The sequence below is a fragment of the Dipodomys ordii genome, unplaced genomic scaffold (genome assembly GCF_000151885.1).
Source record: "Dipodomys ordii isolate 6190 unplaced genomic scaffold, Dord_2.0 Scaffold35, whole genome shotgun sequence".
Classification (NCBI taxonomy): Eukaryota; Metazoa; Chordata; class Mammalia; order Rodentia; family Heteromyidae; genus Dipodomys; species Dipodomys ordii.
The window spans coordinates 11275517-11302840 of record NW_012267251.1 but is presented as its reverse complement, the minus strand read 5'-3'; the positions used below and the strand labels follow the sequence as shown (position 1 = coordinate 11302840).

General features: G+C 50.5%; 1 protein-coding gene across 1 annotated transcript; it reads left to right on the top strand.

The window, feature by feature from the left end:
- Nucleotides 1-1499: 1499 nt before the first annotated feature.
- Slc26a9 (solute carrier family 26 (anion exchanger), member 9) lies at nt 1500-21203 on the top strand. Its single transcript, XM_013017398.1, has 20 exons — nt 1500-1638; nt 4476-4615; nt 4717-4827; nt 5240-5415; nt 7063-7227; nt 7733-7885; nt 8212-8294; nt 9250-9397; nt 9703-9816; nt 10117-10194; nt 10598-10693; nt 12711-12817; nt 13270-13339; nt 13484-13576; nt 13714-13827; nt 14315-14596; nt 16234-16288; nt 17625-17770; nt 19438-19509; nt 21150-21203. The coding sequence occupies exons 1-20, from the start codon at nt 1514-1516 to the stop codon at nt 21195-21197; spliced, it is 2376 nt and encodes a 791-aa protein (XP_012872852.1). The 5' UTR covers nt 1500-1513; the 3' UTR covers nt 21198-21203.
- The last annotated feature ends 6121 nt before the right edge of the window (nt 21204-27324 follow it).

The window sequence follows — 27324 nt, the reverse complement described above, 5'->3', positions numbered from 1 at the left end:
ATGGAGGTCCATTTCATCACCAAAGGACCTGGATGACCCAACCCAGGTGCTTCCACTTGAGCACAACTTTGCTAAGGGCAGGAACTCGCGTTTGTATCATTCTTTCCATTTTACCTAAATGCTTCTTGATGAACTGGTTTGATTTTTATAACTACTCTGTGAGAAAGGAGCCTGCCTTCATTTTGCTAATGCGAAATATGAGGTTCAAAGAGGCAGTGTTGCTAGGTACCTGTACTCCTAGCTACTCAGGAAGCTGAAATCTGAGGATCAAGGTTTGAAACCAGCCTGGGCAAGAAAGTCTGTGAGATTCCTATCTTCAATAAACTACTCAGAAAAAAGCAGGAAGTGGCACTGTGGCTCAAATGGTAGAGTGCTAGCCTTGAGCACAAAATGGCTCAGGGACAATACCAAGGCGGTCTCCCTCCCTCGTAAAGCCAGGATTTAAGCCCGGTTTCTGGAACCTTCCACAAAAGCCATCCAGCAGCCTACACTCCTCTGCTAACCTCCCCAACCCCCCAGGTCCTCCCGTAGGGAGTCCAGAGGCATCCCCAACTGCCACCCTCACCCCATGGGGTTACACCTGTCCAACCTCATCTCCAATCTTTTTCCAAACTGGCCACAGCCACTACATACACGCCACTTCCCAAATATAAGTCCTCCCTCCTAGCATCCCCATCAAAGCAGCTTTTCCCAGCTCTAGGGCACAGGGACAGGACCAGGGACTGGAAATTAGAGGAGGGAGGGGGGAGAGAGGGAGAGAGAACTCCTCAAGGGCCCTGGCACCCAGCTCTACCCAGCTCAGTTACTGGAGTGCCAGTAGGGTTGCGCAAAGCGCAGAGACCAGTACACAAGGGTGGGGGAAAGGCTAGGCCCAGGAAGCTGTGGGAGAGACTGCTGGCAGTGTACCATGTTGAGTTCCCCCACACACCATTGTCCCTCCTGGGGAAACCTGTTGGTGAAGTCCTAGGTGTCTTATTCAAGAAGGTCCTCCTGAGGTCAGCTTGGTCATCCCCCTGCCTCCGGGCAGGCTGTTTTCTCTCATTATTCCAAGCTGACTGGCTAAAGGGGGTGAGCCTTTCTGCCAGGGAAACTGAGGCCTAGAAGGAGAGTGGTTTGTGGGGGGGGGTCACCATAGCCATCAGCTCCAGGTGCTGAATGCAGTTGTGGCCTCTACTCTTGTGTTCCCATCTCCCTTGAGCCTGGTGTTTGGCGGGGGTGACAGTGATGTCACAGGTGTGTGGCATGCCAGCCACGTGCTGGGCGCCAAACAAAACAGCCAGGGCGAGCCGTGTGTATCATCAGTGCTCGGGAGGAAGGCACCAAAAGAAGTGAGTCTGGCAGAAAGACTTGACAGAGGGAGGGCAGGGAGGCACCTGGCTGCATGGGGGCGGGGAAGACCAGAATAAATCTTGGCTTCCCTGAGGACTAGAGAGAGAAGGCCCGGCTGGCACTGAGTGATGCCCCTTCACCCTCTCCTCCTCTGCTTTTCCCCAAGCTCATAAATGCCCCAGACATGAGCCAGCCCAGGCCCCGCTACGTGGTAGACAGGACTGCGTACTCTCTTACCCTCTTCGATGATGAGTTTGAGAAGAAGGAGCGGACGTACCCAGTGGGAGAGAAACTTCGAAATGCCTTCAGGTAATGTGGCTGAGAGCCCAGACTCCTCTTTGCTCTGCTCCTTACCAAAATGGAATAGGCCTCCTCCACCAGGACTCTAAGACTGGGCTTAGGGAAACTGTGGGGAGGAGAGGGGAGATTCTGAACCCAGAATTTAAGAGCCTAACACCTCATCCATCTGAGACTCCTAGAGAGGATAAGAGAAGGATCAAGAACGACCCACCATTTCAGAAAGGTTACCCTTGGCCACTTACGTGGGGCCTTCCCGTTGTCTTGATCCATCTCTCAAGTCTTCGAAGGAGCAGTAGATGGACACAGCTTGACATGGAGAGTAGGAGGCTTCAGAGCCCCTCTCCGTGCCCTGCTCCCTACTTGCCCAAACACCTGACACTACGACCACCCTAGATATACCCTCTCCTCTCTTTTCCTCCTGGGTCTAGAGAATTCCTAGAGGAGGCCTTAAGTTCCTGGGTGCTTTGGAGCCTTCCATGTTGAGATCTTCCCAGCCCCCAGGCTCTTTCTGTTCTCTGATTCTTAGACTGTGGTGGTACAGAGGAAGGGGCTGCCCAGAGGCTCCGGTACCCACTTCCCCACACACAGACCACCCCCAGGAGCCCGAGGCCACAAGCTTCACCCTCTCTCTTCCCAGACTTCTGGCAGGCCTTGTGCAGGCCTGGCTGCGGGCTGGTTTCCGCTCCCTCGTGCCACTGAGGAAACAGCTGATTCAGTTACCTGGATTGAGGTCACTAGCAGGGACTGAAGTGGAGCTGCAGGTGGAACTGGTTCAGGCTGGGGGAATCACCCACTTGAGATTTTTTCTCAAAGCCCCAGCCCAGCCCTGCGTCTGTCAGGAGGCTCCATCTCTGCAGTTATAGTCAAGGCCTTGGTGTCCAGTGCCTGGCCACTCGCTTCCTGTAGCTGGGCCCCTCGGGCAGGTGGGTTCTAGCAGCCCTTGGATTTAGTCTTTGTGCTGGAAAAAGCATGGGGATCTCCTGTTGTATTCAAAGGTTGGGGTGATAAAAAGTTAAAAGGAGGCGGGGAGCTGACAATCCCCATGTTGCTGGCATCGGAGCCTCGCGCAGTGCCTGCACACAGAAGGTGTTCCCACAAATACCTGCCGAAAGAATGTCTAGAAAGCTTATCCCTCCCTCCACTTCCCTCCGGCCCCTGGGGCCTCTGGGCAGGTGTTTGGCATCTGTTTCTAACTCTCTTCTTTCAGACGGTAGATTGCTTTGCCCAACATATGGCCCGAATTGCACGTAAAGCTGTGCATGAATGAGCCTCTGAGTTATTATTCTTCCCCCAGCCAGCTGTCTGCTTGGGAGTCCACTTTTCTCTGTCACAAAGAAACCTAGTAGAGCCCTTGCAAGGGTTGGTTCTCTCCTCGGACAAGGCTGTAGGGGTGGATTAAACAATTTCACACACAGACCTCCCCTTCCACAGTCCAGAGACAGGACAGGCACCCATGTACCTCAGAGGAGACAAGCAGCAAGCCACTCTTCTGCAGGATGTTATTGGGGACAGAAAAATCTGCCTAGACTTTTTTTTTAAGGCACAAAGCATTGTCTGTGTCGGTTCCAGCCTTGGGTGACATCCAGGAGCCCCAGTGTCAGGGAAACTATTGTTGAGCAACAGCAAAAAGCAAGAATTGGTGCCGAGCAGAAAAGGAAGCTTAATCAGAGGAGGGCAGTGAGTCACCAGCTGGGTCCTGAGTATTTGAGTTCCTTCACCTAGGAGAAGAAAAGCAAATCGCCACCCTCTTCCTGTCATCAATCTACCGGCTGTCCACCTTGAAGTCATAGGCCCTTGTTCCCGCCGCTCCTGGGTTCCCATGAAAAGCTTTCAAGGTGTTCAACAAACAGGGAGAGCATCAGAACTCAGTACTCTCTCCTCAATGGGGGCCAAGGAGTGCCCTCTCCATTCTCTCTTCCTCATTGGAGAACTCGGGTTGTGGAGCCATCACACTAAAGGATGACAAGTCCACAGAGAAGCACCTCACAACCACCACAGAACCTGCCTTTGGGAGAAAGTTCGAGAAAGAAGACCAGCAGGCAGCCATCACTGAGACTGCTGTTCAGTATTAACCATCCATTACTTGTGCAGTCATTCTTTTATGCAACAAGTGCGCACGGGGCATGCTTCTATAAAACACAAGGTATGCGAGAATGCAGAGACAGACTTCTTGTCACATGGGCTTTGCTTACTAGAGACAGTTGAAGGACAAATAATTACAACTTAAGTTGCAGCTGGAACTGTGGAAGACCCGGATGAGGCCAGGCCTATGTTCACTGAGGAAGGTAGGATCTCAGAGGAGCTTTTCCTGGACAAACGTCACCTGAGCTGGGGACCCGACACCTCAGAAGGCTGAACTACCATGAAAAGTCGTACCTGGAAACCAAGTCTTATTGCGTTACCAAGTGAGGAGCTAGGGGTAAAAAGGCTCCAGCTGATGCTTTGCAAATTCTCCAGAGAACGTTCCTGCTGCTGCGTGCCAGTGGTTCATCCCATCTGTAATACTAGCTACTCCGAAGGCTGAGAGCTGAGGCTCACAATTCGAAGCCAGCCTGAACAGGAAAGTCTATGAGACGCTTCAATTAACCACCAAAAAGCTGCAAGTGGAGGTGTAGCTCAAGTGGTAAATGCCAGCCTTGAGTGAAACAACTAAAGGGCAGTACCTATCCACACACACACACACACACACACACACACACACACACACACACACGAAGCTCCAGCCTTCTCCCCTGAGTTTTCCTGGCATTCAGCACCATATGGACTCAGACTCCTGCCAGATCTGAACAAATTGAGAATGAGTAAGATATTATCATCCCTTTCCAACCTGTCCTCTTCCCCTGCAGGTGTTCCTCGGCCAAGGTCAAAACCGTGGTGTTTGGGCTGCTGCCTATCCTGTCCTGGCTCCCCAAGTACAAGATCAAAGACTACATCATACCAGACCTGCTGGGTGGACTCAGCGGGGGATGTATCCAGGTGCCACAAGGTGCCTGGGCTCCCCCACATTCTCCCACCTCCACCCAGTCCCTCCGTGACCACTGTAAGCCAACCACACTCCTGAACCTTTCATCTCTTTGTGCCCTGCAGGCATGGCATTTGCTCTGTTGGCCAACCTTCCTGCAGTCAACGGCCTCTACTCCTCCTTCTTCCCCCTCCTGACCTACTTCTTCCTGGGGGGGGTGCACCAGATGGTGCCAGGTAAGGCCTCTCCCCTATCAGCAGGCAGGGTGACCTGGTTGGGGGGTGGGGGAGAGGAGGGAGAGTACCAGGTCTTTGATGACCTTGGAGAAATCACTGAGCTCAGTCGGCATGGCCTCTTCCGTCTTCCTCTCTGGAAGGAGAGAAGGGCTTCTTGGCCAAACAAGCCGTATACTACATAAGCTGAACAGATGTGAGAAATCTCCATCAACCCCCCAGGTGGGCCCTGGCAGGCCACTGCAGGCACGTTTGGAGTTCTCTGGTGCCAAGGGAGATGGAGCAAAAGGGCCTGGTCCCAGGGCTATGCAGTAATCCTTCCCCCAGGAGGAACAATGCAGGCCTGGGCCCCTGGCTGGTTTCCATGGGTGTGCTCCAAACCTCTGATTTTTGCTGACTGGGTGGGGCACCACAGGTACCTTTGCCGTTATCAGCATCCTGGTGGGTAACATCTGTCTGCAGCTGGCCCCAGAGTCGAATTTCCGGGTCTTCAATAATGCCACCAATGAGAGCTACATAGACACAGCAGCCATGGAGGCGGAGAGGCTGCACGTGTCAGCCACGCTCGCCTGTCTGACTGCCGTCATTCAGGTGAGAGGGGCAATCCCCCAGCCCTGTCAGGGCCTCACCTCTGCTGTCAGGCTGCCCTGGCCCTGCCTCAAAGCCCCCACCCCATGGGATGCAAAATCTGACTTAGGGCTCTGCCTCCCGTCTCTTCCCTCTCCCAAGGCCTAAAAGGTCGAAATGCCAGGCGCCAGTGGTGCATGCCTGTAATCCCAGCTATTCAGGAGGCTGAGATCTGAGGTTCAGAGCCAGCCTGGGCAGGAGAGTCCTTGAAACTGTTATCTCCAATCAGTCACCAAAAAGCCAAAAATAGAGCTATGGCTAAAAGTAGTAGAGCACTGGTCTTGTGCACAAAAGGCTCAAGGATAGTGCCCAGGCCCTGAGCTCATGCCCAGGACCAGCACATACACACAGAGTATCTTCTTACCTGTATCTAAGACTTTACCTAGACTAGCAATAATACTAAATAAAGCTGTCCTGAGTGTAAAGTCTGCCTAAAAGACTCGAAGCCTCTCTCCAATTCACCTTGGAGAAACCCAGCCCTCAGCCCCTTCCAGCCTCCTCTGCCCCAAGCCACAGCACCAGGGGTGCACTGTGAACTGAACACAGAGATTTTCCTCTATGATTTCGGGAGGGAAGCCAGCGGGAAGAGCACAAGCGCAAGCACAGTCTCAGGAATCACCTTTCCCTCATTCGTTCATGTAATGTTTTTCAGGTGTTTTGCCATGATAGGAACTGGGCTAGGCCCTGAGGATATGAAGAGAAGTAAGAAAGTGAGCCCAGTTCACAAGTTGCTCCCAAGCCAGACAAAGGAAGTAGCCATGTCAACAGAGAGATTTGTGTACATGGAGATAAGCCGCACCTGTAGAGTTACTTGCAAACACTGGGGAAACCCAGGAGAGAGTCAGGGAAGAGCTGAGGTGACCCTGGACTTTAGTCTGGAAGCAAGAGTAAAAGTTAGCAATAACTGAACGAACAAGCAGAAAGGCTGATCCAGCCAGCCAAGCTGGTCCAGACCCCAAGAGCACTGGGGCCCACGACAGTATAATCTGACAAGGGAGGAGAAAGCAAGGAGTTTGCTGTGCCTAGGGGAGAGAGGCCTAAAAGAAGAGGCCAGAAAGGTAGGCAAGGAGCCAGGGATAGCTGGAGCCTGTCTTGGGTCAAGCTGACACTTTGAAAGGATTGTTGGGGCTATAAGAAATTGGTGACAGGTGGGTTTGAAGCAAGGCAGAGACCTGTTGGGCGATTTGAGAGAGGCTCGGCCGGAGTGACAGGGGCTAGAGTAGGGTAGTGGCCGTGGCGAGGGAGCTGGGGGGGGGGGGAGTGGAAGGATGGAGCATTAACAGGGCTGGGTGATAGACTGGATGTGGGAGGTGAGGGAGGGTGACTCCCCGAGTTTCCGATTAGGCAACAAGGTACATGACAGTGTCATTGACTGAGAGAGGAAGCCTTAGGGGAGGACCTGGCTCAATTTCAGATAAGGAACTGGAAGGTGGAGGGACAAAGAGGTCCATGCCCTAATGGACCACAGGTCTGGGGCTAACCACTTAAGGCACCAGGCAGGGCAGGACAAGGTCACGGAGGGCTGCTTTCTCTACAGGACCATGTGGAACTCCAAGCCGGGGTTGGGTTGACCATCTATGGTCTCCCCCACCATCTCTGTCTCTGTCTCAGATTGGCCTGGGTATTGTGCAGTTCGGCTTTGTGGCTATCTACCTCTCTGAGTCCTTCATCCGGGGCTTCATGACAGCAGCTGGCCTGCAGATTCTGATCTCTGTGCTCAAGTACATCTTCGGCCTGACCGTCCCTTCCTACACGGGCCCCGGCTCTATCGTCTTGGTACGTCTGGGAGACGGGTCTTGCTGATGGGGTGGGCCTGGGGCAGGCAGAGGGGCAGAGGTTCCTGCCTCTGGAAGTTCTGAGCTGCTTATTCTGACATAGCCTCAAACAAGGGCTGGCTGAGCCCCTGGACAGAGAACTTTCCAGGGTTTCCCCTCCCTCCCCCGCCCCAGTGATCTCAAAGGCTCATGGAGGCTCTCTGTAGTTAATTCCAGCAGAAAACCAGAGGTACATTTCCACTAGTTCCTCATTCCAGTGTCTCAACCCCTCCCAGCTCAAGAAGACCTTCCTTAAGTCCAACCTTCATCCTTCCTCCTTTAGAGAAAACAAAGCATTCAATTCCAGAAAGATCTACTGATGTGTACTGGAGAAAGTAGTGGGAAATGAACCTCTTTGGGACCTCCATGGACCATGAAGGCATCTCTTCCCCGGGTCAGGCACCCAAGGGTAGGGCAGCATGGGAAGAAAGGATGGGAGCCTGTGAGCATGATGCTCTCTCCCCTAGACCTTCATTGACATTTGCAAAAACCTCCCCCATACCAACATCGCCTCACTGGTCTTCGCCCTCATCAGCGGCATCTTCCTGGTGTTGGTGAAGGAGCTCAATGCTCGCTACATGCACAAGATCCGCTTTCCCATCCCCACAGAGATGATCGTGGTAAGAACCCTGCCTGTGCCTCAGGATGGAGTGGCTATGAGGTAGACAGGAGCAGGGGGAACCCTCCCCTCCCCCCGCCCCACCACCCCGTTATCCCCACAAACAGGAAGTCACACGTGAATCCATTCCTGTCCCCTGTATGTGGTGCCTGTTCCTCTCCTCCTCAGATTGTCCCTCAACCTCCCCCCTCCCCTTTCCACATACATGGCCCTAAGAAGGCCAGAGACTGAGATTTGAGGCCCCTGATGAAAAGAGAGAGTTGGGAGAGATGGCTTGCTTGGTATCAACTTCGGGACAATCCCTGTTCTCTGCTTTGGGATTTGCAGGTGGTGGTGGCGACGGCTATCTCTGGGAGCTATAAGATGCCCCAAAAGTATCACATGCAGATAGTGGGAGAAATTCAACGTGGGTGAGTCCAGGTGGCCCAGAGACCCGACGCCCCCACTCCACACCAAAGACTGGGCTTAGATGGTGGTGATAAGACCTTGACAATTCATTAGAACCCGGATGACCCTGACCACATATGAATTACAGTGGTTACGCTCCAGAGACCCCCACAATAGGTGAAAATCCATGAAACCGGAGCGTTAATCATCCCTCACCATGTCACGTATTACCATTTTGTGGCTTTTCACTTATCAGGGGGGGTCTCTGGAACACAACTCCCACAATAGGCGAGGGATCGCTATAAATGTATTTTCTTTAAAAACCCGTGCTCAGACGGTGAAGCTGCACTATGTGAACCACAATATAGTGAGGGACGACTGTACTAGAACTACTTACTGTACTAGTACTAGTTACTGCCTAGAAGAGCCACACAGCCAGCCCTGAGCGCGCTGGCCGCTCTAGGAAAAGTGAGCCTTCACTGCCTCACTCCAGCGACAAGCCCAGGCACCCACTCCTGTTAAACAATTCTCTCTGATCAGCTGCTTGTTCGCTCTAGGCCTTGCTCTAGCGCATTGGCTTGCGTTAGCCATGCAGAATGGAAGGTGTGAGGATCAATCAAACTCTGGGTTGTGCTGGGTGCCAGGATGACATGGGCAAAGCTTGTGCAGAACTGAAGCAGGGGAGGGGGGAAAGGCCTCACAGCACTGGGCGTGGGGAGGGGAGGGAGAGTAGGGAGCGGGAAACACCATCTGTAAGTCTGTCAACTAATGAGCGGAAAGAATCTGGGATTCAGGTGTGCCTCCTTTGTGGCCTGCCCTGTGGTGGGGAAAGGGGTTGTCGTCAGTGAAATTGGGTAGGACAAGCTGTGCCAAGACCCTGGCACCCAGCGGGGACCTGGCAGGTCTCTGAAAACTAATTCAGCTGCCTTCCCTCTCCTCACACCCCTGGGCCCTGCCTCTTCTCTGGCCTTCTGGCAGGTTCCCCACTCCAGTGTCACCCATGGTGTGGCAGTGGAAGGACATGGTGGGCACAGCCTTCTCCCTGGCCATTGTGGGCTACGTCATCAACCTGGCGATGGGCCGGACCCTGGCCAGCAGGCATGGCTACGATGTGGATTCTAACCAGGTAGTTCTGGTCACCACCAAGGATGAACCAACATGAGATAGCACATGGGGGCTGTGAATACAGCTAACTGGAGAGCAGGGTTCAGTCCTCGGTTCCATACGAAGAGAGGGAGAGGGAGAAGGAAGGAGGAGGAGAGAGGAAGGGGAAAACAGCTCTTTGAGCTGAGCTGAGCAATAAGAGTGGAGGACTCTGGCATTCATACCAAGAGGCTGACCTTCTCTTGGCTCCCCATTTGCATGGCTGCCATGACTGGGGCTCTGCTCTCTACCAACCCTGCCCCTCTCCTCCCTCCCCCCTCCCCCCAGGAGATGATCGCCCTGGGCTGCAGCAACTTCTTTGGCTCTTTCTTTAAAATCCATGTCATCTGCTGTGCCCTCTCTGTCACCCTGGCTGTGGATGGAGCTGGAGGAAAATCCCAGGTGAGCCCTAGACTAAGAAAGTGGGACATTTGTCCTAGACAAGGCTGGCGCTGCAGGCCGGCCTAGATCTTCCCAAATCTCCATGGCACCAAAAGGCATCCGGAGGAAATTAATCAAAAGTAAGACTTCCACAGCTGGCCCTTGCCCCCAACTCTGTTTTGTTTTGTTTGTTGTTTGTTTGTGATAGGGTGTCACTACATCATAGTTCATTTTTACCTCAGTCTGACCATCCTTTGTGCTGGGATTACAGGCATGACTGAGCCATCATGCCCAGCTGTGCCCAACTCTTTCTCTGAACAGGTGGCGAGCCTGTGTGTGTCTCTGGTGGTGATGGTCACCATGCTGGTCCTGGGGTCCTACCTGTATCCTCTTCCCAAGGTAAGAGCTCAGTGGGAAAGCAGAGGGTAGAGAGAGCTTGGGCAAGATTCACAGATTGCCAGGAGACGAGACTGGTTTTATTGTCCCCACTTTAGATGAGGGAAACTGAGGCTGAGCATCTAATCTGGCCTCAGAGTCTTCTCCGTAGGCAGTATGTTAGACACTTGTGGTTGCTAGACACCTTCATACACCCTCAAGGAGGGTTTAGGGACAAGGGAAGTGGAAAGACAAACATGGGGTGAGGATGAATCCCAGCCCTCTAGTGGCTATCTCGAGAGAAGAGATTGAGGGCTCTGTGGGGGAATGGTCTAGAACTCCAACTCTATCCTACCAGGCTCCAGGATCAAGTATATGATCCTGGTCCTTCCTACAGGTGACAGGGAACAATGTTCTGTTTCTCCAGGCTGTGCTGGGAGCCCTGATAGCTGTCAACCTCAAGAACTCTCTTAAACAACTTGCGGACCCCTATTACCTGTGGAGAAAGAGCAAGCTGGACTGTGTAGGTATTGGGTAGCTTCCGGGCACCCATCCATGCCCTTGACCTTCTGTGACCTGACCTCAGCATGAGCTCTCTGGGCTCCAAATTAGCACAGTGCAGTGATCTAGAGTCCAGGCTTTGGAGTAAGACCTCTGATGATCAGGTTCTAACTCAACCATTTCCTGACTTTGTCTTACTACAAGTTCCTTTGCCTCTCAGCATCTCATCTGTGAAGTGACCATCTCATGCTCTTGAAACCCCTGGGTTGCTTTTGGGAAAGAAATGGGTTAAAAGAAGAAAAGTGCATGTTACCTGAACTGTATCTATACTCAATAAGATTTAGGTCTTAACTATTTTTATGACTTATAGTTCCAAAAATGCAAAAGGAAATCATTTCATAGAAAAGCCTGAAAACAAACAAACAAACAAAAAGCAATGTGAAGCCCAGGGTGTTGAGCAAGTGATGAGACGTCTTTGGGGTTCTATTTCCTCATTTCTAAATGCTGTGAAGTCAGATTCTGCATTATCCTCTGCTCCTGAGGATTAAGTGAGATTTCATTGGGAAAGCCCAGCTTAACCATGAGAGTTCCCCAAGCAGACCTTACTGGGGCTAGTGGCCCTGCCCCACTGTACCATCCGGGACCGCTGGTGATAAAGGCTATGGCAACATATCCCAATGCTGCATTATCTTCGTTAAGTCCTATCAAAACCTAGAGGGTATTTACTCACCTCCTTTAAAGATGGCTGGCCAAGGCTCAGAATGGTTGGGTAAAACCCTCAAAAGCCACAGAGGAAGAAAGTGGCCAAGTCTAGGTGGGATCTCCAGGTCAGGTTGTCCTGCCTCCTGGGAAAGGGAGGTGTGGCTCACTCATGCAATTCAGGAAAGGAAATCTACAAGCCAGAGAGGTGGTGATCCATCTGGGGTTCCATCTGGGGTTCTCCCCCCGCCCATACCAGTAAATGAGCAATGGAGAAAGGAAGAAAACATGTGGTCCTAATTCTACCCCAAGGACTTGCTTTTACCACACCCCATCCTCATGTGGCCACTTGAGCTCTGTGTGTGTGTGTGTGTGTGTGTGTGTGTGTGTGTGTGTGTGTACTGAGGCTTGAACTCAGGGCCTGGGTGCTTTCTCTTATCTTTCTTGTTCAAGGCTGGTGTTCTACTCCTTGAGCCACACCTCCACTTTTGGCTCTTGGCTGATGAATTGGTGGTGAGAGTCTCACAGACTTTTCTGCCAACACTGGCTTTCAAACTATGACACCCAGATCTCAGTCTTCTAAGTAGCTAGGATTACAGGCATGAGCCACCAGCACCTGGCTTCAACTGGAGCCTTGCCATAGGAATCCAAACAGACTGATTTCACTGAGAGGGCTCATTTGAGGGCTCCTAAGGGCCTGTATCGGATGACCCACACAACCAGGCCCCAGACCCAGGCCATCAGTTCAGGAGCTCAACCCCTTTCAAGCATATATAGCTCCCTATGAGAACAAATGGAAATTTCCATTTACTGACTGCCCACTGAAGCCCTCACTAGCAAGGGGCTTGTGCATGCCTTCATCCCTTCTTCACCCCTTCCTCTCCCTATGTAGGCTAGAGTTGCTATAAAAAGGCAGAATTTTCTTAGCACATGTGTGGTCCTGAGTTTGATCTCCAACATGGCAGACAGATCTCCAGACAGACAGAAGGGAGGGAGGGAGGGAGGGAGGAAACGAGGAAGGGAAGAATGGAGGGAAGGAGAAAGGGAGGGAGGGAGGGGAAAAATAGGTAAGATCATGCAGCTACACTCAATCTAATAGGTAAGATCATGCAGCTACACTCAATCTAATAGGTAAGATCATGCAGCTACACTCAATCTAAGGGAAATAAGAATAGCCAAAGCACAAATGTATACACCACTGAGAAAAATATTATGACAAAGGAAAAAAAGGCATAGTCTGAGATAGTGCTTGTTGAGAAGGGCTAAACTAATCCAGGAAGGCTTCCTGAAAGAGGCCGTTTTGCTCCCCAGCCCTACTTTCGACATCTCTCTCTTCACAGTGCGTGTGGGTGGTAAGCTTCCTCTCCTCCTTCTTCCTGAGCCTGCCATACGGAGTGGCCGTGGGTGTGGCCTTCTCAGTCCTGGTTGTGGTCTTCCAGACGCAGTTGTAAGTAACAGCCCCTCCCACTTGGGCACAGTAGTGGGGTCACTGTATCCTGGGGGAGGTGGGGGGCACCAGGGCAGAGGACTACGGCTGTGCCCTTCCTGTAAAAGGATCCAGTCATCTAGGCTGAGGGCACCAGACAGAGGGGCAGGGCCAGAGGAAGGAGAATGGGGAAGGTCTTCTCTTCTTGAGGATGAAGAATCAGGAAGTGGTGATTTTAAGGCCTGTCAGACAAGGCCCAGTCTCGAGGCCATGTCACGTGCTTGGGAACTTACCTGTCCTAGTCTAGCCACAGGCCACCAAACATGTGTCTCCTATGCAGAAAGATAAGCACAAACAAGTCCCGGATGAGAACAGGATCCTGGCCTGCCCTGGGCCCTTGTGAGCCCGCCCCCAGCATCATCCCAGACCTGTAGGCCTGTGGCATGGCTTACGTTTTTGTTTCCCTTATCTAGTCGGAATGGCTACGCTCTGGCCCAGGTCATGGACACCGACATCTACGTGAACCCCAAGACCTACAGCCGGGTAGGTCAACCAAGCTGATGACTTCTCTCTTTTGTTCTGTCCCTCTCCCCAAGAAGTAGTTTGCACACACAAAACAAAAACTTGACAAGAAAAAAAAGATAGTGAAGACATTTCCAAAACCTGAGTTCAGTCTCCCTGTCACAGGCCCAGGAAATGGAGGGGATTAAGATCGTCACTTACTGCTCCCCTCTCTACTTTGCCAACTCTGAGATCTTCAGGCAAAAGGTTGTTGCCAAGGTAAGGCTCAGGCCTTGGTGACCTGAAGGGCTGAACAATGAGTAGCTGGAAAATGGAAGCAGAGCGGGCTGGGAGTCAACAGCAGGCCACCCCACCCAAGGTACAGGTCAGGATGGCTGTTGGCTGTCTCCCCACAGACAGGGATGGATCCCCAGAAAGTATTACTCGCCAAGCAGAAGTGCCTCAGGAAGCAGGAGAAGAGGGGAGCGATTCCCATGCAGCGGAGGAAGTCTCTCTTCATGAAAACCAAGGTGAACAAAGGCCAGGAACAGACCTCAGGCCTCGTCTGCTCTTGCCTCTGGCTCCCCAGCTCCCTGGGTCATGTCTGCACTTTGTCCTGGCTCTGAACCTCTCTAAGCAGGGCCAGATAAGGGGCAGTAGCGAATGTTCTGGTGCCCAGCCAATCCAGACTGGCAAGGGGATGGAGTGGTTGTGGGAGTTTGGGAGAAGCAGGCAAATATGGACAAACACAGAAAAGCGATCAGCTATCCCTAAAGGGTCTTCCTCCCCAAACAGAGAGGGGCAGAGGCGCTGGGGTTTCTCTGGAAGGCTTGTCTGCTTTTGTCCAGGTTGTGTGGTACCAACTGTGCCGGCCCTACCTCAGGAAGGGGCCGGTGTCTATGCCACCAAGCTGAGCTCTTGGTCTCCACCCGCATCCTCTCCCTGGCTTTTCCTATAGCCAAGTCTTCCCCAGTCCCATGGCCTCTGACTCTGCCTCCTCCCCCTCCCCCTCCACAGACTGTCTCCTTGCAGGAGCTGCAGCAAGACTTCGAGAGCCCCTCCCCGACCGACCCCAACAATAACCAGACTCCTGCAAATGGCGCCAGCATCTCCCACATTACCTTCAGCCCCGATGCCTCCTCAGCCACCCCCTGTGAGCCCCCAGCCTCTGCTGAGTGCCCACGGGAGCCCAGTGACCCTCTGGCCAGCGTTCCGCCCTTCATCACCTTCCACACCCTCATCCTTGACCTGAGCGGAGTCAGTTTTGTGGATTTGATGGGGATCAAAACCCTGGCCAAGGTGAATCCTCAGAGGAAGAGTGCAGAGCCTCCCTCTCCCAATCCCCCAGGCTCCCTTTCCTTAGGGTCCCCATTGGGGGGGGGCGCTTGAACTCAAGGCCTGGGCCTTTTCACTCAAGGCCAGTGCCCTGCCACTTGAGGCATACTCTTCTTCTGGCTTTTTCATAGTTAATGAGAAATAAGAATCTCATGGACTTTCCTGCTTAGACTAGCTTGGAACCATGATCCTCAGCCTCCTGGAGGAGCTAGAATTACAGATGTGAGCCACTGGCACCCAGCAAGGTCTTCATTTAAACAAGCCAGGGAGGTTAGGGTCCTAAGGACCTGTCTTCTCTCCAGAAGTAACCAGGATGATGCTCCCTACAGAGCAGGCTGGGCATTGGGTAGCTAGAAAGGGCTGCCCAGCCGCAGGCCCCACTGCTTGCCAGCCCTGGCACAGGCCGCCTCGAGTTCCCACTCAGGTGCCCAGGAACCCATGCCAGGTTCCTCAGGAGAAGTTAGCTTGCCTTCCCCGTATATACTGGCCAACTAAAGAGAGAAGAAACTTTCAACACCCCACTCCTTGGGCCAAATATGCTGAATGGATGATGCCCATTGGGTGGCTTTTCAGTGGGCCCTCTAGGACCAGGGAGTCAGCAAAGCAGGAGGACAGAAGGGCAGAGGATGCACAGGCTGAGGTTACCACCAGCTGGGGACAGAGAGAAGGCCCTTTCCCCAGCTTTGGGTCTTTACCTGCTTCCCTGGCTTAGACCTGTCATCTAGGCCTGAGCCAAGGTCCTCTCCCCACCCCCGCCACCCCCCCCCCCCCCCCCCCCCCCCGCCTCTGCCTAAAGCCACACAGTTGTGGAAAGAGGCAGAGCTCGGTATTAAGCACCGAGTGCCAAGATCTAATCCCATAAGAAGGGCCTCAGCTGGGCACAGGTGTGAGCCACCTGTGAGGCTGAGATCTGAGGATTATGGTTCAAAGCCAGCCCAAACAGGAAAGTCCATGAGATTCTTATCTCCAATAAACCACCAGAAAACCAGAAGTGGTGCTATGGCTCAAGTGGCAAAGTGCTCGCCTTGAGCTGAAGAGCTGAGGGACAGAGCCCAGGCCCAGAGTTCAAGTCCCATGACCGACCAAAACAATATAGAACGAAAGAAAGAAGGGCCTCAGTGCTGGGCGCTAGTAGCACCTAGCTACAAGAGGCTGAGATCTGAGGATCACAGTTTGAAGGCAGCCTGGGCAGAAAAGTCCATGAGACTCTAATCTCCAATTTGATCAGCAAAAAAAAAAAAAAAAAGCAGAAATGGCACTGTGGCTCAAAGTGATAGAGCTCTAGCCTTGAGTTCAAGCCCCAGGTCCAATGAGAGAGAGAGAGAGAGAGAGAGAGAGAGAGAGAAATGGCTGCCGTGACTTGAAGTGCCCAGCACATTGGCAAAACCCCATTTCCGCCCTACTTTCCAGAGAAGCCTTCAGCCAACACTCCAGAGAGAAGTGGTGGGCGCGCTCACTCGCTGCTATTTTTGTCTCCGGCAGCCAGGGCTCTCAGGGCTGCTTATTTGTTTGGCTTCCCTTCTGAAGTGCGTTTTGTAGGTCACTTTTGAAGCCCACTCAGAACATTCCTTTCCTTTCCGCTCCCTCCCTCCACACTCTAGCTGAGCTCCACCTACAAGAAGATTGGAGTCCAGGTCTTCTTGGCAAACATCCATGGTAAGAAAAGGAGGGGCATTTTAGGGGACAGAAAAAAACAGACAAGGGGATGGAGTGGGAATAGGTTGGTGGGACATTGAATGAGAACACCCCCACAGGCCCCCAAACTACTGCCGCTTCTAAGCACTCCAAATACAAAGTCAAAAGAGACAGGGAAGTTGGAAGAAGGTGTAGAGTTGAGAACAGACAGAATTCTAATCTGCCCCATCACAGATTTGCTGTGTATCCTGAGCTAGGTCATTTTATCCGTGTAAGGATCCACTTGCAGTCATGTTTGGGTGTGGGGGTTGGAGTTTTTTTTGCTGGTCCCCAGGCTTGAACTCAGGGCCTAGGCACTGTCCCTGAGACTCGTTGTGCTCAAGGCTAGCACTATACCACTTGGGCCACAGCACCACTTGCAGCTTTTTCTGTATGGTTTATTAGAGATAAAGTCTTGCAGACTTTCCTGCCCAGGCTAGCTTCAAACTGCAATCCTCAGATCTCAGCCTCCTGAGTAGCTAGGATTACAGACATGAGCCGCCAGCTCATAGATGCAGCCCAGCTTGCATCCATGTATATTAAGAGGACTAACTAATGAACTCAGGGATCCTCTCCAAATAAGAAATTCCATGAATCTATATAAACACAGATTTATCTTTGTCTATACACCCTAACAATCCATGGACATAACAATACAGTCTTAAACACACACACACTTAAATACAAAAAAGAACACATTACATAGCCCCAAAGGAATGGCTGCTCATCAAGGAATGAATATTCAGAGTTAGCATATGTACCAAGTACAGGGATGAGTTCAAGGACCCAGAGAGAGAGAGAGAGAGACTCCTGCAGAGGGTCCCGGCCAGCATGGCTGCATGTTCTGGGCTCTTCAGAGACCCTGCAGAGACAATCTGCAATGACCATGACCTGCTCCAACCTGCTCCAGAGTTAATCAGTGGATTCCTCTCACCCTCCTGGGACAATCCCTCCTGAAACCCTTTGATAAGTCAGGGGTAAGTCTAGGTAAAAAAGAGATAGGATAGGCCTTAGAGGATAGAATCCATAGCCATGTTTCTCACAGACTTGTCAGCCAAAGTACAGATTCTCTGCATCAGACGGCTTCCTTCTGCAGTCTTCCTTTTGAAGACTCAGCATCCTCAAACTCATGTTGCCCCCTGCTGGCCAGAGGTGATATTGCAATGGCCAATGCTATGGCCCTCTGGTACCACCAAAAAGCACAAAACTAGAGCCTCTCAGTTCCTCCTCCCTGTTCTCGCTCCACCATCCTTCCCCTCCCACAGCTCTAACCCACAAAGGCCTCTATTTCTCTGAAGGTGCTCTTGCCTCTTTCCAGCCCAGGTGTACAATGACATCAGCCATGGAGGTGTCTTTGAGGATGGGTGTGTAGAGCGCAACCATGTGTTCCCCAGCATCCATGATGCTGTCCTCTTTGCCCAGGCCAATACCAGAGAAGCAGCCCCGGGACACAGCTTCCAAGGGGTAAGTTCTTTGCACCTGAGGAATCAAGAACCCCAGAGTACACAGGAGAGACAAGGTTTGAGTGACAAAACCCATTCTTCCATCTCACATTTCTCAATCTCAACCATTAACCTACCTCACAGGGCTTTCCTTCTGCTCATGTTTTAGGATTAAATGATAATTATACACATTGGTCACTCAAAAACTATTCATACATGATTTTAACCAGGCATTGGTGGCTCATGCCTGTAATCCTAGCTACTAGAGATGCTTATCTCTAATTCACCATCAAGAAGCCCAAAGTGGAGCTGTGGCTCAAGTGGTAGAGGTCCAGCCTTCAGGAAAAAGCTAAGAAGAAATGCTCAAGTAAGAATAGCTCAAGGCACAAATAGCCTTGGGCACAAAAGCTCAGGGACAAGCCCCAGGACAGACACAAACAACAACAAAAAGACCAAATTCTCAAAAACAGAAGAAAAGGAAAAGCTAGAGACAGTGGCCAGGCCCTGAGTTCAAGTGTCAGTACTGGTGTGTGTGTGTGTGTGTGTGTGCGTGCGTGCACACACACAGAGAGCTATTCATATATGATTTTAGACTGTGCTGACATTAACATCCTGACTGCACACTGCCCCCATATTCTAGCCATAAATTACACCCCATAGTCTAGCCTTGCCAGTCTCTCCCTACCTTCTCTTTCTAAACAGGCCTTGGGGAAAAGGAGGGAGATGACTTTGCCTGCCTGTTTTAATTTAGCAGAGCTTGGAGATTTCAGACTGATGATGGATGAAGAGGCTGAGGCTGAGTTTTGTCTTAGCCTCTTGACATTTAATTTACTAGCTCAGGAAGAAATATGCAAATGAGACACAAATAATAACTATCTAGGACTCTAGAAAGCTAAAGAGAGGGAAATCAAGCCCAGGCTACTAGAGGTCCTAGCTCCCGTCTCCCCAAGCCAGCTCTCCCCTCTCCTAGCTCAGCCCTGTCCTTGGCCTCCCTAGACTGTATGTGCCCCCTTGCCTCTGTTAAAAAAAAAAATCTGGCCCTAGAGCTACGATTTGCTCTTTGCCTTAAGAGACTAATGAAGGTGAAGCCATCTGTTCTAAGTGCTGAAAGACTGCCCGGAAAAACTGGGCCTGGGCTCCTGCCCTTCATCCTAAGGGGGAGACCAGGGAACACCAGGCTTTCCTGCTTCACGAGCTTCATCCGTAAGCATAGCTTCTGCCTGAATCCTGTTACTACACCAATAATGGCCAGTGTTACAGTTTATATAGCATACATTATTTACACGTTTATAAATCATTCATATCATGTATTTAGCTACTGCCGAGCATATTCCTATATAACTTCCATGCACTTACACTCCTCTCAGCAGCATGGTGGAGAAGCAGCCAGCAAAGTGAATCTGTTTATCCACACGTTAAGCAAGCCCAGACAGAGAGGGAAGGAATTCCCCCAAGGTCAAGCCAATGCCTCTTGCAAGCCAGGAAACCTTCCCAGCCTCTACTGGCCCGGGAAGAAAGGACAGCCCTAAGTACAACTGCCCAGTGGAAGCTGAAGGCACAATGTACTGCACCATGGCCCAGGTCAGGGAAGAGACAAGAAATGTAGGAAACATGCCACCCACCAGAGCCTGCCACCATGCACCAATTGTTGTTGCCACATCTGATCCTGTTCCTGCTTCCTTCCTTCAGGCTCCAGGGGACACTGAGCTCTCCTTGTACGATTCAGAGGAGGACAGCCCCAGCTACTGGGACTTAGAGCAGGTAAGCAGAGGGCAAACCGGAAGGGAGGGGAGGTGGGGAAGGTAAGCCTCTAAATACAGATGCACACTGGCCTATCACCATTGGGCAAGAGCAGCCCAACAGAATTCCATCCAAGTTTCTTCTTTTTCTGTGTGCGTGTGTGTGTGCCCACGTGTGCATGCGTGTTTTTATGCACATGTACACCAGTTTTCAGGGCCTGGGCCCTGTCCCTGAGCGTTTCATGCAAGGCTGGCACTCTACGACCTGAGCTATGTCTCCACTTCTACTTTTTGCTGGTTAATTGGAGATGAGTCTCATAGATCTGAGATTGTCAGATCTCAGCCTTCTGAGCAGCTAGGATTACAGGCATGAGCCACTAGTGCCTGGCTTCATCTTCCTTTTGGGAGCACTTCTTCACTCTTCTTACTCCCTAAAAGGCATCTTGAGAGAGGGGAGAGTCGCTGGAGAACCCACATCTGTTCTTCAACTCTTTGGTTCTAGACAAGCCCCATGACCCAACTAGACACCAGGAACACATTCATAACACTTGTCCCCCACACAGCTGGTGTGGGGAGCCATTTGCTCTTCCACTAACTCAGTGGCATTTAAGGTGTACCTGCTAATTGCTTGACATCATTGCAGTTAGATAGCAGTTGACAGAATAAAGGCCCCTGCTAAATGCTGGTCGTTCATGACTATAATCCTAGCTACCCAGCAGGCTGAGATCTGAGGATTGTGGTCTGAAGCCAGCCCAGGCAGGAAAGTCCATGAGACTCTTATTTCCAATTAACCATAAAAAAAAGGGAGTGGGGGGCTGGGAAGGTGGCTTAGTGGTAGAGCACTTGCCTTGCATACATGAGGCCCTGGGTTCGATTCCTCAGCACCACATAAGCAAAAAGAAAAAAGCCAGAAGTGGTGCTGTGGCTCAAGTGGTAGAGTGCTAGCCTTAAGCTGAAGAGCTGAGGGACAGCGCCCAGGCCCAGAGTTCAAACCCCAGGACCGGACCCAAAAAAAAAAGGGGGGCGATTGGGGTTAAGTGGTAGAGCACTAGCCTTGAGGGGGGAAAAAAAGATTCAGGAACAGCTCAGGCCCTGAGTTCAAGCCCCAAGATGCAGGGGGTGGGGGGGTGGGGGGAGGTGTGGGAATGAATCCTGTATGGGATTAAATAGCTTCTCATAGTGAGAACTTCACAACTCTACCCTTATTTTACCTAATGAAGCTAAAGGCCAAGGAGAGTCATGTGGAAGGTCACATAGCATAGGATACAATCCACAAGCAGATTCTAGCACTTTCTCCTGTCACTGCTATGCCAGTTCACCTATTAAGCTAGCCTACCTCTCCCCTGTTGACACACATACACATGCCTCATTCTGGCTGGGCGATCAGAGGCCTTGAGCTCAGGGCCTTGAGCTCTTGCTTGGCTTTTTTTGCTCAAGGCTAGTGCTCTAACACTTGAGCCACAAGCTCCACTTCCAGCTTTCTGGTAGTTAATTGGAGATCACAGACTCACACACTTTTCTTCTCAGGCTGACTTCAAACCTCTATCCTCAGATCTCTCAGCCTTCTGAGTAGCTAAGGTTGATAGGCATGAGCCATCGGCAATGGCTGGCGGTTCTAAGGCTTTTCCTTCATCTTGTCCTTCCTTCCTGTGGCCCCTGCAGGAGATGTTCGGGAGCATGTTTCATGCAGAGACCCTGACTGCCCTGTGAGGGCCTGGCTGCTCCCTGTGCTGCCTGCAGAGTGCCTGCACCTGGGATTTCTGTGGAGGATAAGCCCAGTATCTCGGGGATCGACAAGGGAGAGGGGAATACATCCACCAGGACTCTTAACTCCTCTTCCTTCTTCCTCCCCTCCCCACCCCGCCCTCCTTTCCTGTGTCTTTGGAAAGTAGGGGACCCTGCTTCTGTGGAGGTGAGAGTACCCCCTCCTATGTCCCCCAGGGCTGGACCAACAATGAGCAAATCTCCTGCTCACTCTACCCCACCCCCACCTACCATGTCCTGCCCTGGTTATGGTAAGGGGATGGCTGATGGATCCTTGGACTTCCAGATGTTCAGTATGAGCCAAGAACAGAAGGGTAAAACATGTGGTGACTTGGGGCACTATGGCCCGTAGGCTATGATATCAATGAACACAGGGATGAACTTGGTTAGGATGCTGAGGCTTGACCCCCCTCTAGCTGCCCCCAACTCTGTGCCTAGGCAGCTCCGTACCTCTGAGATCCAGTGCTCCCCACAGCCCTGTCCCTCCCTCCGCATCCTCCCTCCTCACCAAGAGATAGTGGAGGCCTTCAGACCTCAGCCTGGGAAGCAGCCGGGGATCTCCAGCCACCTCCCCAGGGACAGCCTACCAAGAGCCACCTCCTGAAACATCACCACCATTACCCATATGCCACTCCCTTCTACTGTAGGCTGCATAGGAACCCAGAAGGGAGATAGAGACCAGCAGAACTTTCTGACAACCTAACAACAGTTATCACTCATTCTGTACAAACGCTTGGGAGAACCTCTCTTTGGACTGGAAACATGGAAGAGGGATAGCTGCCAGTACCAGGCCAGGCAAACTGAGGGGGACCTGGACTCTGACAGTCCCTCCACCACCCCTTTTCAGCCTCCAGGTCCAGCCAGGAAATGCTTCCCCTAAGGAAATTGGCCTTATTCTTCTTTGCTTGGCAAAGAATCCATCATTTTAACTTGCCATTTATCTACTTGTAGCACAAAGCTGTGATAGGGTCCTTCCACTAGACAAGAAGAGGCAAGTAAGTCCCTAGGGAACAGCTACAGATGTGAGGAGAGGAGGGGCTGGTCCAGATGGGGCCCTCCTCTGCAGGCTCTTGACCATCTCCACACCAAAGGCCATCTTCCTCTGGGATAGATGGAAATAGGGGATAAGAGCCAGGCGCCAGTGGCTCACGCCTGTAATCCTAGCTATTCAGGAGGCTGAGATCTGAGGATCACGGTTCAAAGCCAGCCCGGGCAGGAAAGTCAGTGAGCCTCTTATCTCCAATAAACCACCAGAAAACCTGAAGTAGCACTGTGGCTCAAGTGGTAGAGCTCTAGCCTTGAGCTGAAGAGCTGAGGGACAGCGCTCAGGCCCAGAGTCCAAGCCCCATGACCCACAGAAAGAAAAAAAAATAGAAAGAAAGAAAGAAATAGGGGTTAAGTTCTCCATGTGTGTAGGGAGATGACAAGAAGAACCCCACTGTTGACTTGAAAGTAGATAGGTTCACATTGTAAGTGTTTTGTTTAAATAATAATAATATCCATGGAAGTGCACAGAAGATCTTTTAGCTTCTCTCACCTATGTCTGTTTTATGACCTCTGTCCCGAATAGGTTGGACAGGCCCAACCTTGATTCCACTTCCTAACTTCAGCCAGACGTCGCGTTCGCTAGCTGCTGTCTGTTAGCTAGCAAGTCTTCTTAGAGTTAAAGGAGCTGATGCTGGCAAAGAACCAGCACATTTTTGGCCCATGAGCATTGCTTCTCTGTGAATTCATTATGCCATCCTGACTGCCAAGGGAGCTCAAAACTTGGAAGGCGGAAGACAATGTTATCTGGGATTCACCGTGCCCAGCACTCCGAAGTGCCAAATTCCAAGCGGACAAGAAACCTTAGCCAATGACAACTTACCTCCCTTACTCCACCTCCTTCAAAGTAGAGCTCAGGCCTCAGAGGTGGGGAAAGGTCACAGAGACTCAGGAAAACCCAAGGCAGCGACACCCTTTGAACCAAGTGTCTAGGTCCTCTGGGGACTCGTTGAAATGATCGTTAATCCTCAAAAGCCAGCCCCAGGACTGGAAGGGATTGCTAATTCACCCTGACCTGGAATTGGGGCTCCAAAAGGAATCTGATAGACATGTATGGCTGTATTTGGAGCTCATGGCGGAGGTGTGATTGGGAGCATATGAGCCAAGGGAGGATGTTGAAGAAAACTCAATGCCTGGGATATTTTGGAAAGAACATAAATGTCACACAGTCTGCTCGGTTCCGAACATGATGGAGGCAGGACGGAAGGGAACAATGTAACAGAATAATCCAGAATTTCAATACTTTTAAACATGCTTCCTGATAATGACCTGTAACGATAGGATTCCCAAAGAGGGCTGAGAACCTCTCAAGATGCTTGTGTAATTTATTTAATTTAAGTGTCATTCTCCTTTTTGTTCATTTTGGTAATAAAGTGGTTTTGAAGTGCATGTACTTGGGTGGTTTTACAGAGCAACAAACAAGTCCCCTCCAGGGACAGATGGCTTGGCTTTGCACCATCCTGAGAAGATGCGACATGGACCCGAGCTGGCTAGCACTTGGGCCTCTGAGCACCTGGAACACCAGCTCCTGGTCTTCCGCTCCTAGGAATGAACATTTTCATGACCCAGCTGCAGAGCAGCGATCAAGGAAAGAAATCTAGACTGAGGAGTCTATATGCTCAGGACCGGTTTTGAAAGCCAGCTCTGTGTTTCCGTGACTATTGAGGAAGTCAGAGTTCCATCATTTCTCTGTGTGTAGGGAGACAGGGGGGCTGGTTAGTACTAGGCTTGAACTCAGGGCTTCATGCTCTTGCTTATTATTACTATTATTACTATTATTATTATTAAAGTCTGGAGCTCTATCACTTGAACCACACCTCCACTTTCAGCTTTTTTTTGTGGTTAACTGAGGATAAGAGTCTCACAGATATTTTTGCCTAGCTGGCTTTGAACCTCAGTCTTCAGCTTTCAGTCCCTTGAGTAGCTAGGATTACAGGCATGAACCACTGGTGCACAGCTCCATCGTTTCCTCTGCAGACCTTCCATTTCCATCAGTTCTTCCTCATTTATGTAATGTCTGTTCTAGATCAAGACCATCAGTACTCAGCAAAGCCTACAGAATCCTAAATTGGGGCAACACCAGATCAAATACTGCCTCCCGCGCCACCCTCTCTTAGTGAGGTATCACAAGGAGAGTAAAGCCACAAGACTCAAACACCCAGCAAGCTAACCTGACCCCCAACTTTTGTTGAGTAGCAGTAGGAAAGGGAGGAGACAGGAAGAATCACAGAAACATAGAGCAAAGGTGTGAAGAAAACAGAAATAGGGAAAAAAGAAAAAGAAAAGAAATAGGAAGGAAAAGGGAGAAGGACCACAGAATAGACAAAGCAAAGAGGGAAGGGAGACAGACAAACAACAGACATTCTCCATGTGGGACTGGCGAGATGGAAGGAAGGAGATACAGTTCAAGAACAGAGATGTCAATGAGTTCCAAACTGATATTTAAAATAAACTAACCTTGCTTAATCCTACTGTTCAGCTGGAGAGTAGGACTGGGATAAATTAACAAAGTGGCATCTCACCCATTTGAGTGTTAGATATTTTTCTAGTGATGTTGTCTTAGCCTGTGTTGTCCTTGAAGCAGAATCTGCAGCCAATGACAATGTCCAAGATATTTAGAAGCAATCCCAGGGATCCAGAGGAATGAACCAAGGAGGGATGGGAAGCAAAAGACAGGATGCATTACCAAGGTTACCATGGTAGCGTGAGAAAGGCAACAGCCTTCCAGGGAGCCTGCAATATGCCTTTACCTACACCCTCTCCTGGTATCATGCACACACACACACATACACCTCTTCCACTAGCCACGGTGGCCCATGGCGATGAACTCTGCAGTAACTACAGCTTGTCATGAATGTGAGAGCAGAACACTTCCCAAGCTGCCACATCAGGAGAGCCACTAGGTAGGAAGAAGGAGGTAGGACATGGCTGGCAGGTAACATCACACAGAATTCTCACCCCAAAGGGGGCTCAGTGGGAGGCACACCAGGAACAACTAAATCAGATACCTTAAAAAATATTATTTTTTATCTTTCGCCAGTTGTGGAGCTTGAACTCTGGGCCTGGGCGTTGTTCCTCAGCTCTTCAGCTCAAGGCTAGCGCTCTACCACTTGAGCCACAGAGCCACTTCCGGCTTTTTTCTTTTTGCTTATGTGGTGCTGAAGAATCAAACCCAGGGCCTCAGGCATGCAAGGAAAGAGCTCTACCACTGAGCCACCTTCCCAGCCCTGTTCCTGAGCTTTATTTGCTCAAGGCCAGCACTCTACCACTTTGAACCACAGTTCTACTTTTGGTTTCCTGGTTGTTGATTGGAAGAGTCTCATGGACTTTGCTTTCCAAGCTGGCTTTGAACTACAATCCTCAGATCTCAGTCTCCTGAGTAACTAGGATTACAGGTATGAGCCATGGGCGCTTGGCTAAAAAAATGTATCTTTAAAACCCATTTTTACCCAGGTTGTATAATTACAACATGGTCCTAGTATTATTTGAGAGGAAAGTTAGAACATATTACCATTCCATTGTTATTTGTTGTTGTTGTTGGTGGTGGTGGTGGTGGTAGTAGAATTTAAATGTGGGGCCTTGTGCCTACTTAGGCAGGTAGTCCACCACTTGAGCCATGACTCCACCTAGTCCAATTTGCTTTGGTTTGTTTGTTTCCAGTTGAGGGCCTGGGTGCTATTCCTGAGCTTTTGTGCTCAAGGCTATTGCACTATCATTTGGGACATAGCTCTACTTCTGTCTCTCTTTTTTTGGTAGTTAATTAGAGATAAGAGTCTCTTGGATTTTCCTGTCCATTTTGGCTTTGAACCACAATCCTCAGATTTCAGCCTCCTGAGTATCTAGGATCACAGGTGTGAGCCACCAGTGCCTAGTTTGCTTTTGTTATGTTTAAGATAGGGTGTTGTGTTTGTGCAGCCTGAACTTTGAACCTGCTATTTATGCTTCCCATGTAGCCGAGTGACAATCACATCCCACAGCATGTAGACTTTTAGTAGTTGAAACGGGAGTCTCATACACATTTTGCCAGAGCCTCACACACACACATTGTGGGACTACCCTCCAACCACGATCTTCCTGATCTCAGCCTCCTCAGTGGTTAGGACTACAGGTAGGGACCGCTGCTTCAGTGAAGTAATTTGAAGACAGTAAAGCTTTTTGCGTGGCCAAAAACAGCAGAGGTAACCATCAACTATGGATACAGTCAAAGTGTTATTGGATTTAAGTCACCAGGTCCAGAGGCCAGAAAATGCTTGATCTCATCAGAGGAAGATTACAAGGAGGAACACAGTGGAGCGGCAAGCAGGAACAGGTTTACTAATGCAGGGCAAAATGAAAGCGAAAATACCAGGGTAGCTCACCCTTGAGGTGGCAGAGCAGGCTGGAGTCCCCAGACCTCACACACTTATTGTGGGCAAGGATTGATCAGTCCTGGAAAACTGGGTAAATATATATCATTAACTTCCAGAAGCTGCTGAGTGACCTAACCAAGTATCTACCCACGCTCATCTTGTTTATGAAAGCCAGAAGACTAGAAGTTCCAGTTCAGGTGGATTAGATGAAACTGGCTGGATGGAAGGTGGCTGCCAGGGTGACTCTCAGACAGACTCTACCTTTCTCACAATCCTATCTTTGTGCTAAATGACCACACATCCCAGTGCTAAGACAGTAACTGCCATGGTGACTTTTGGAAAGAATCACAAAAGGAGTGAAAGCTCCACCCCACGCCCAGAAAAGATTTCCCTCACTTTATTTTCTCTCTATATATATAATATTATATATAATATTTTATATTATATATATATATTCCTACATCCACGTGCTGAGCAAGTTGATTTTCCAGTTTATCTCCCCCTTCACCTATTTTTTTTTATCAAGATAAAAGTTTCCTTCTCTGTTTAATTGGTGCTTGGTCTTGTTAATAGTTTCGCAATTCCAAGAGGGTAAAAGGACCTACATTGGGGAAAAAAAACAGTAACAACTTCATTATTTACTTCTTGTTTTTTCTCTTTTTCCTTCTATGGCTCTCCAT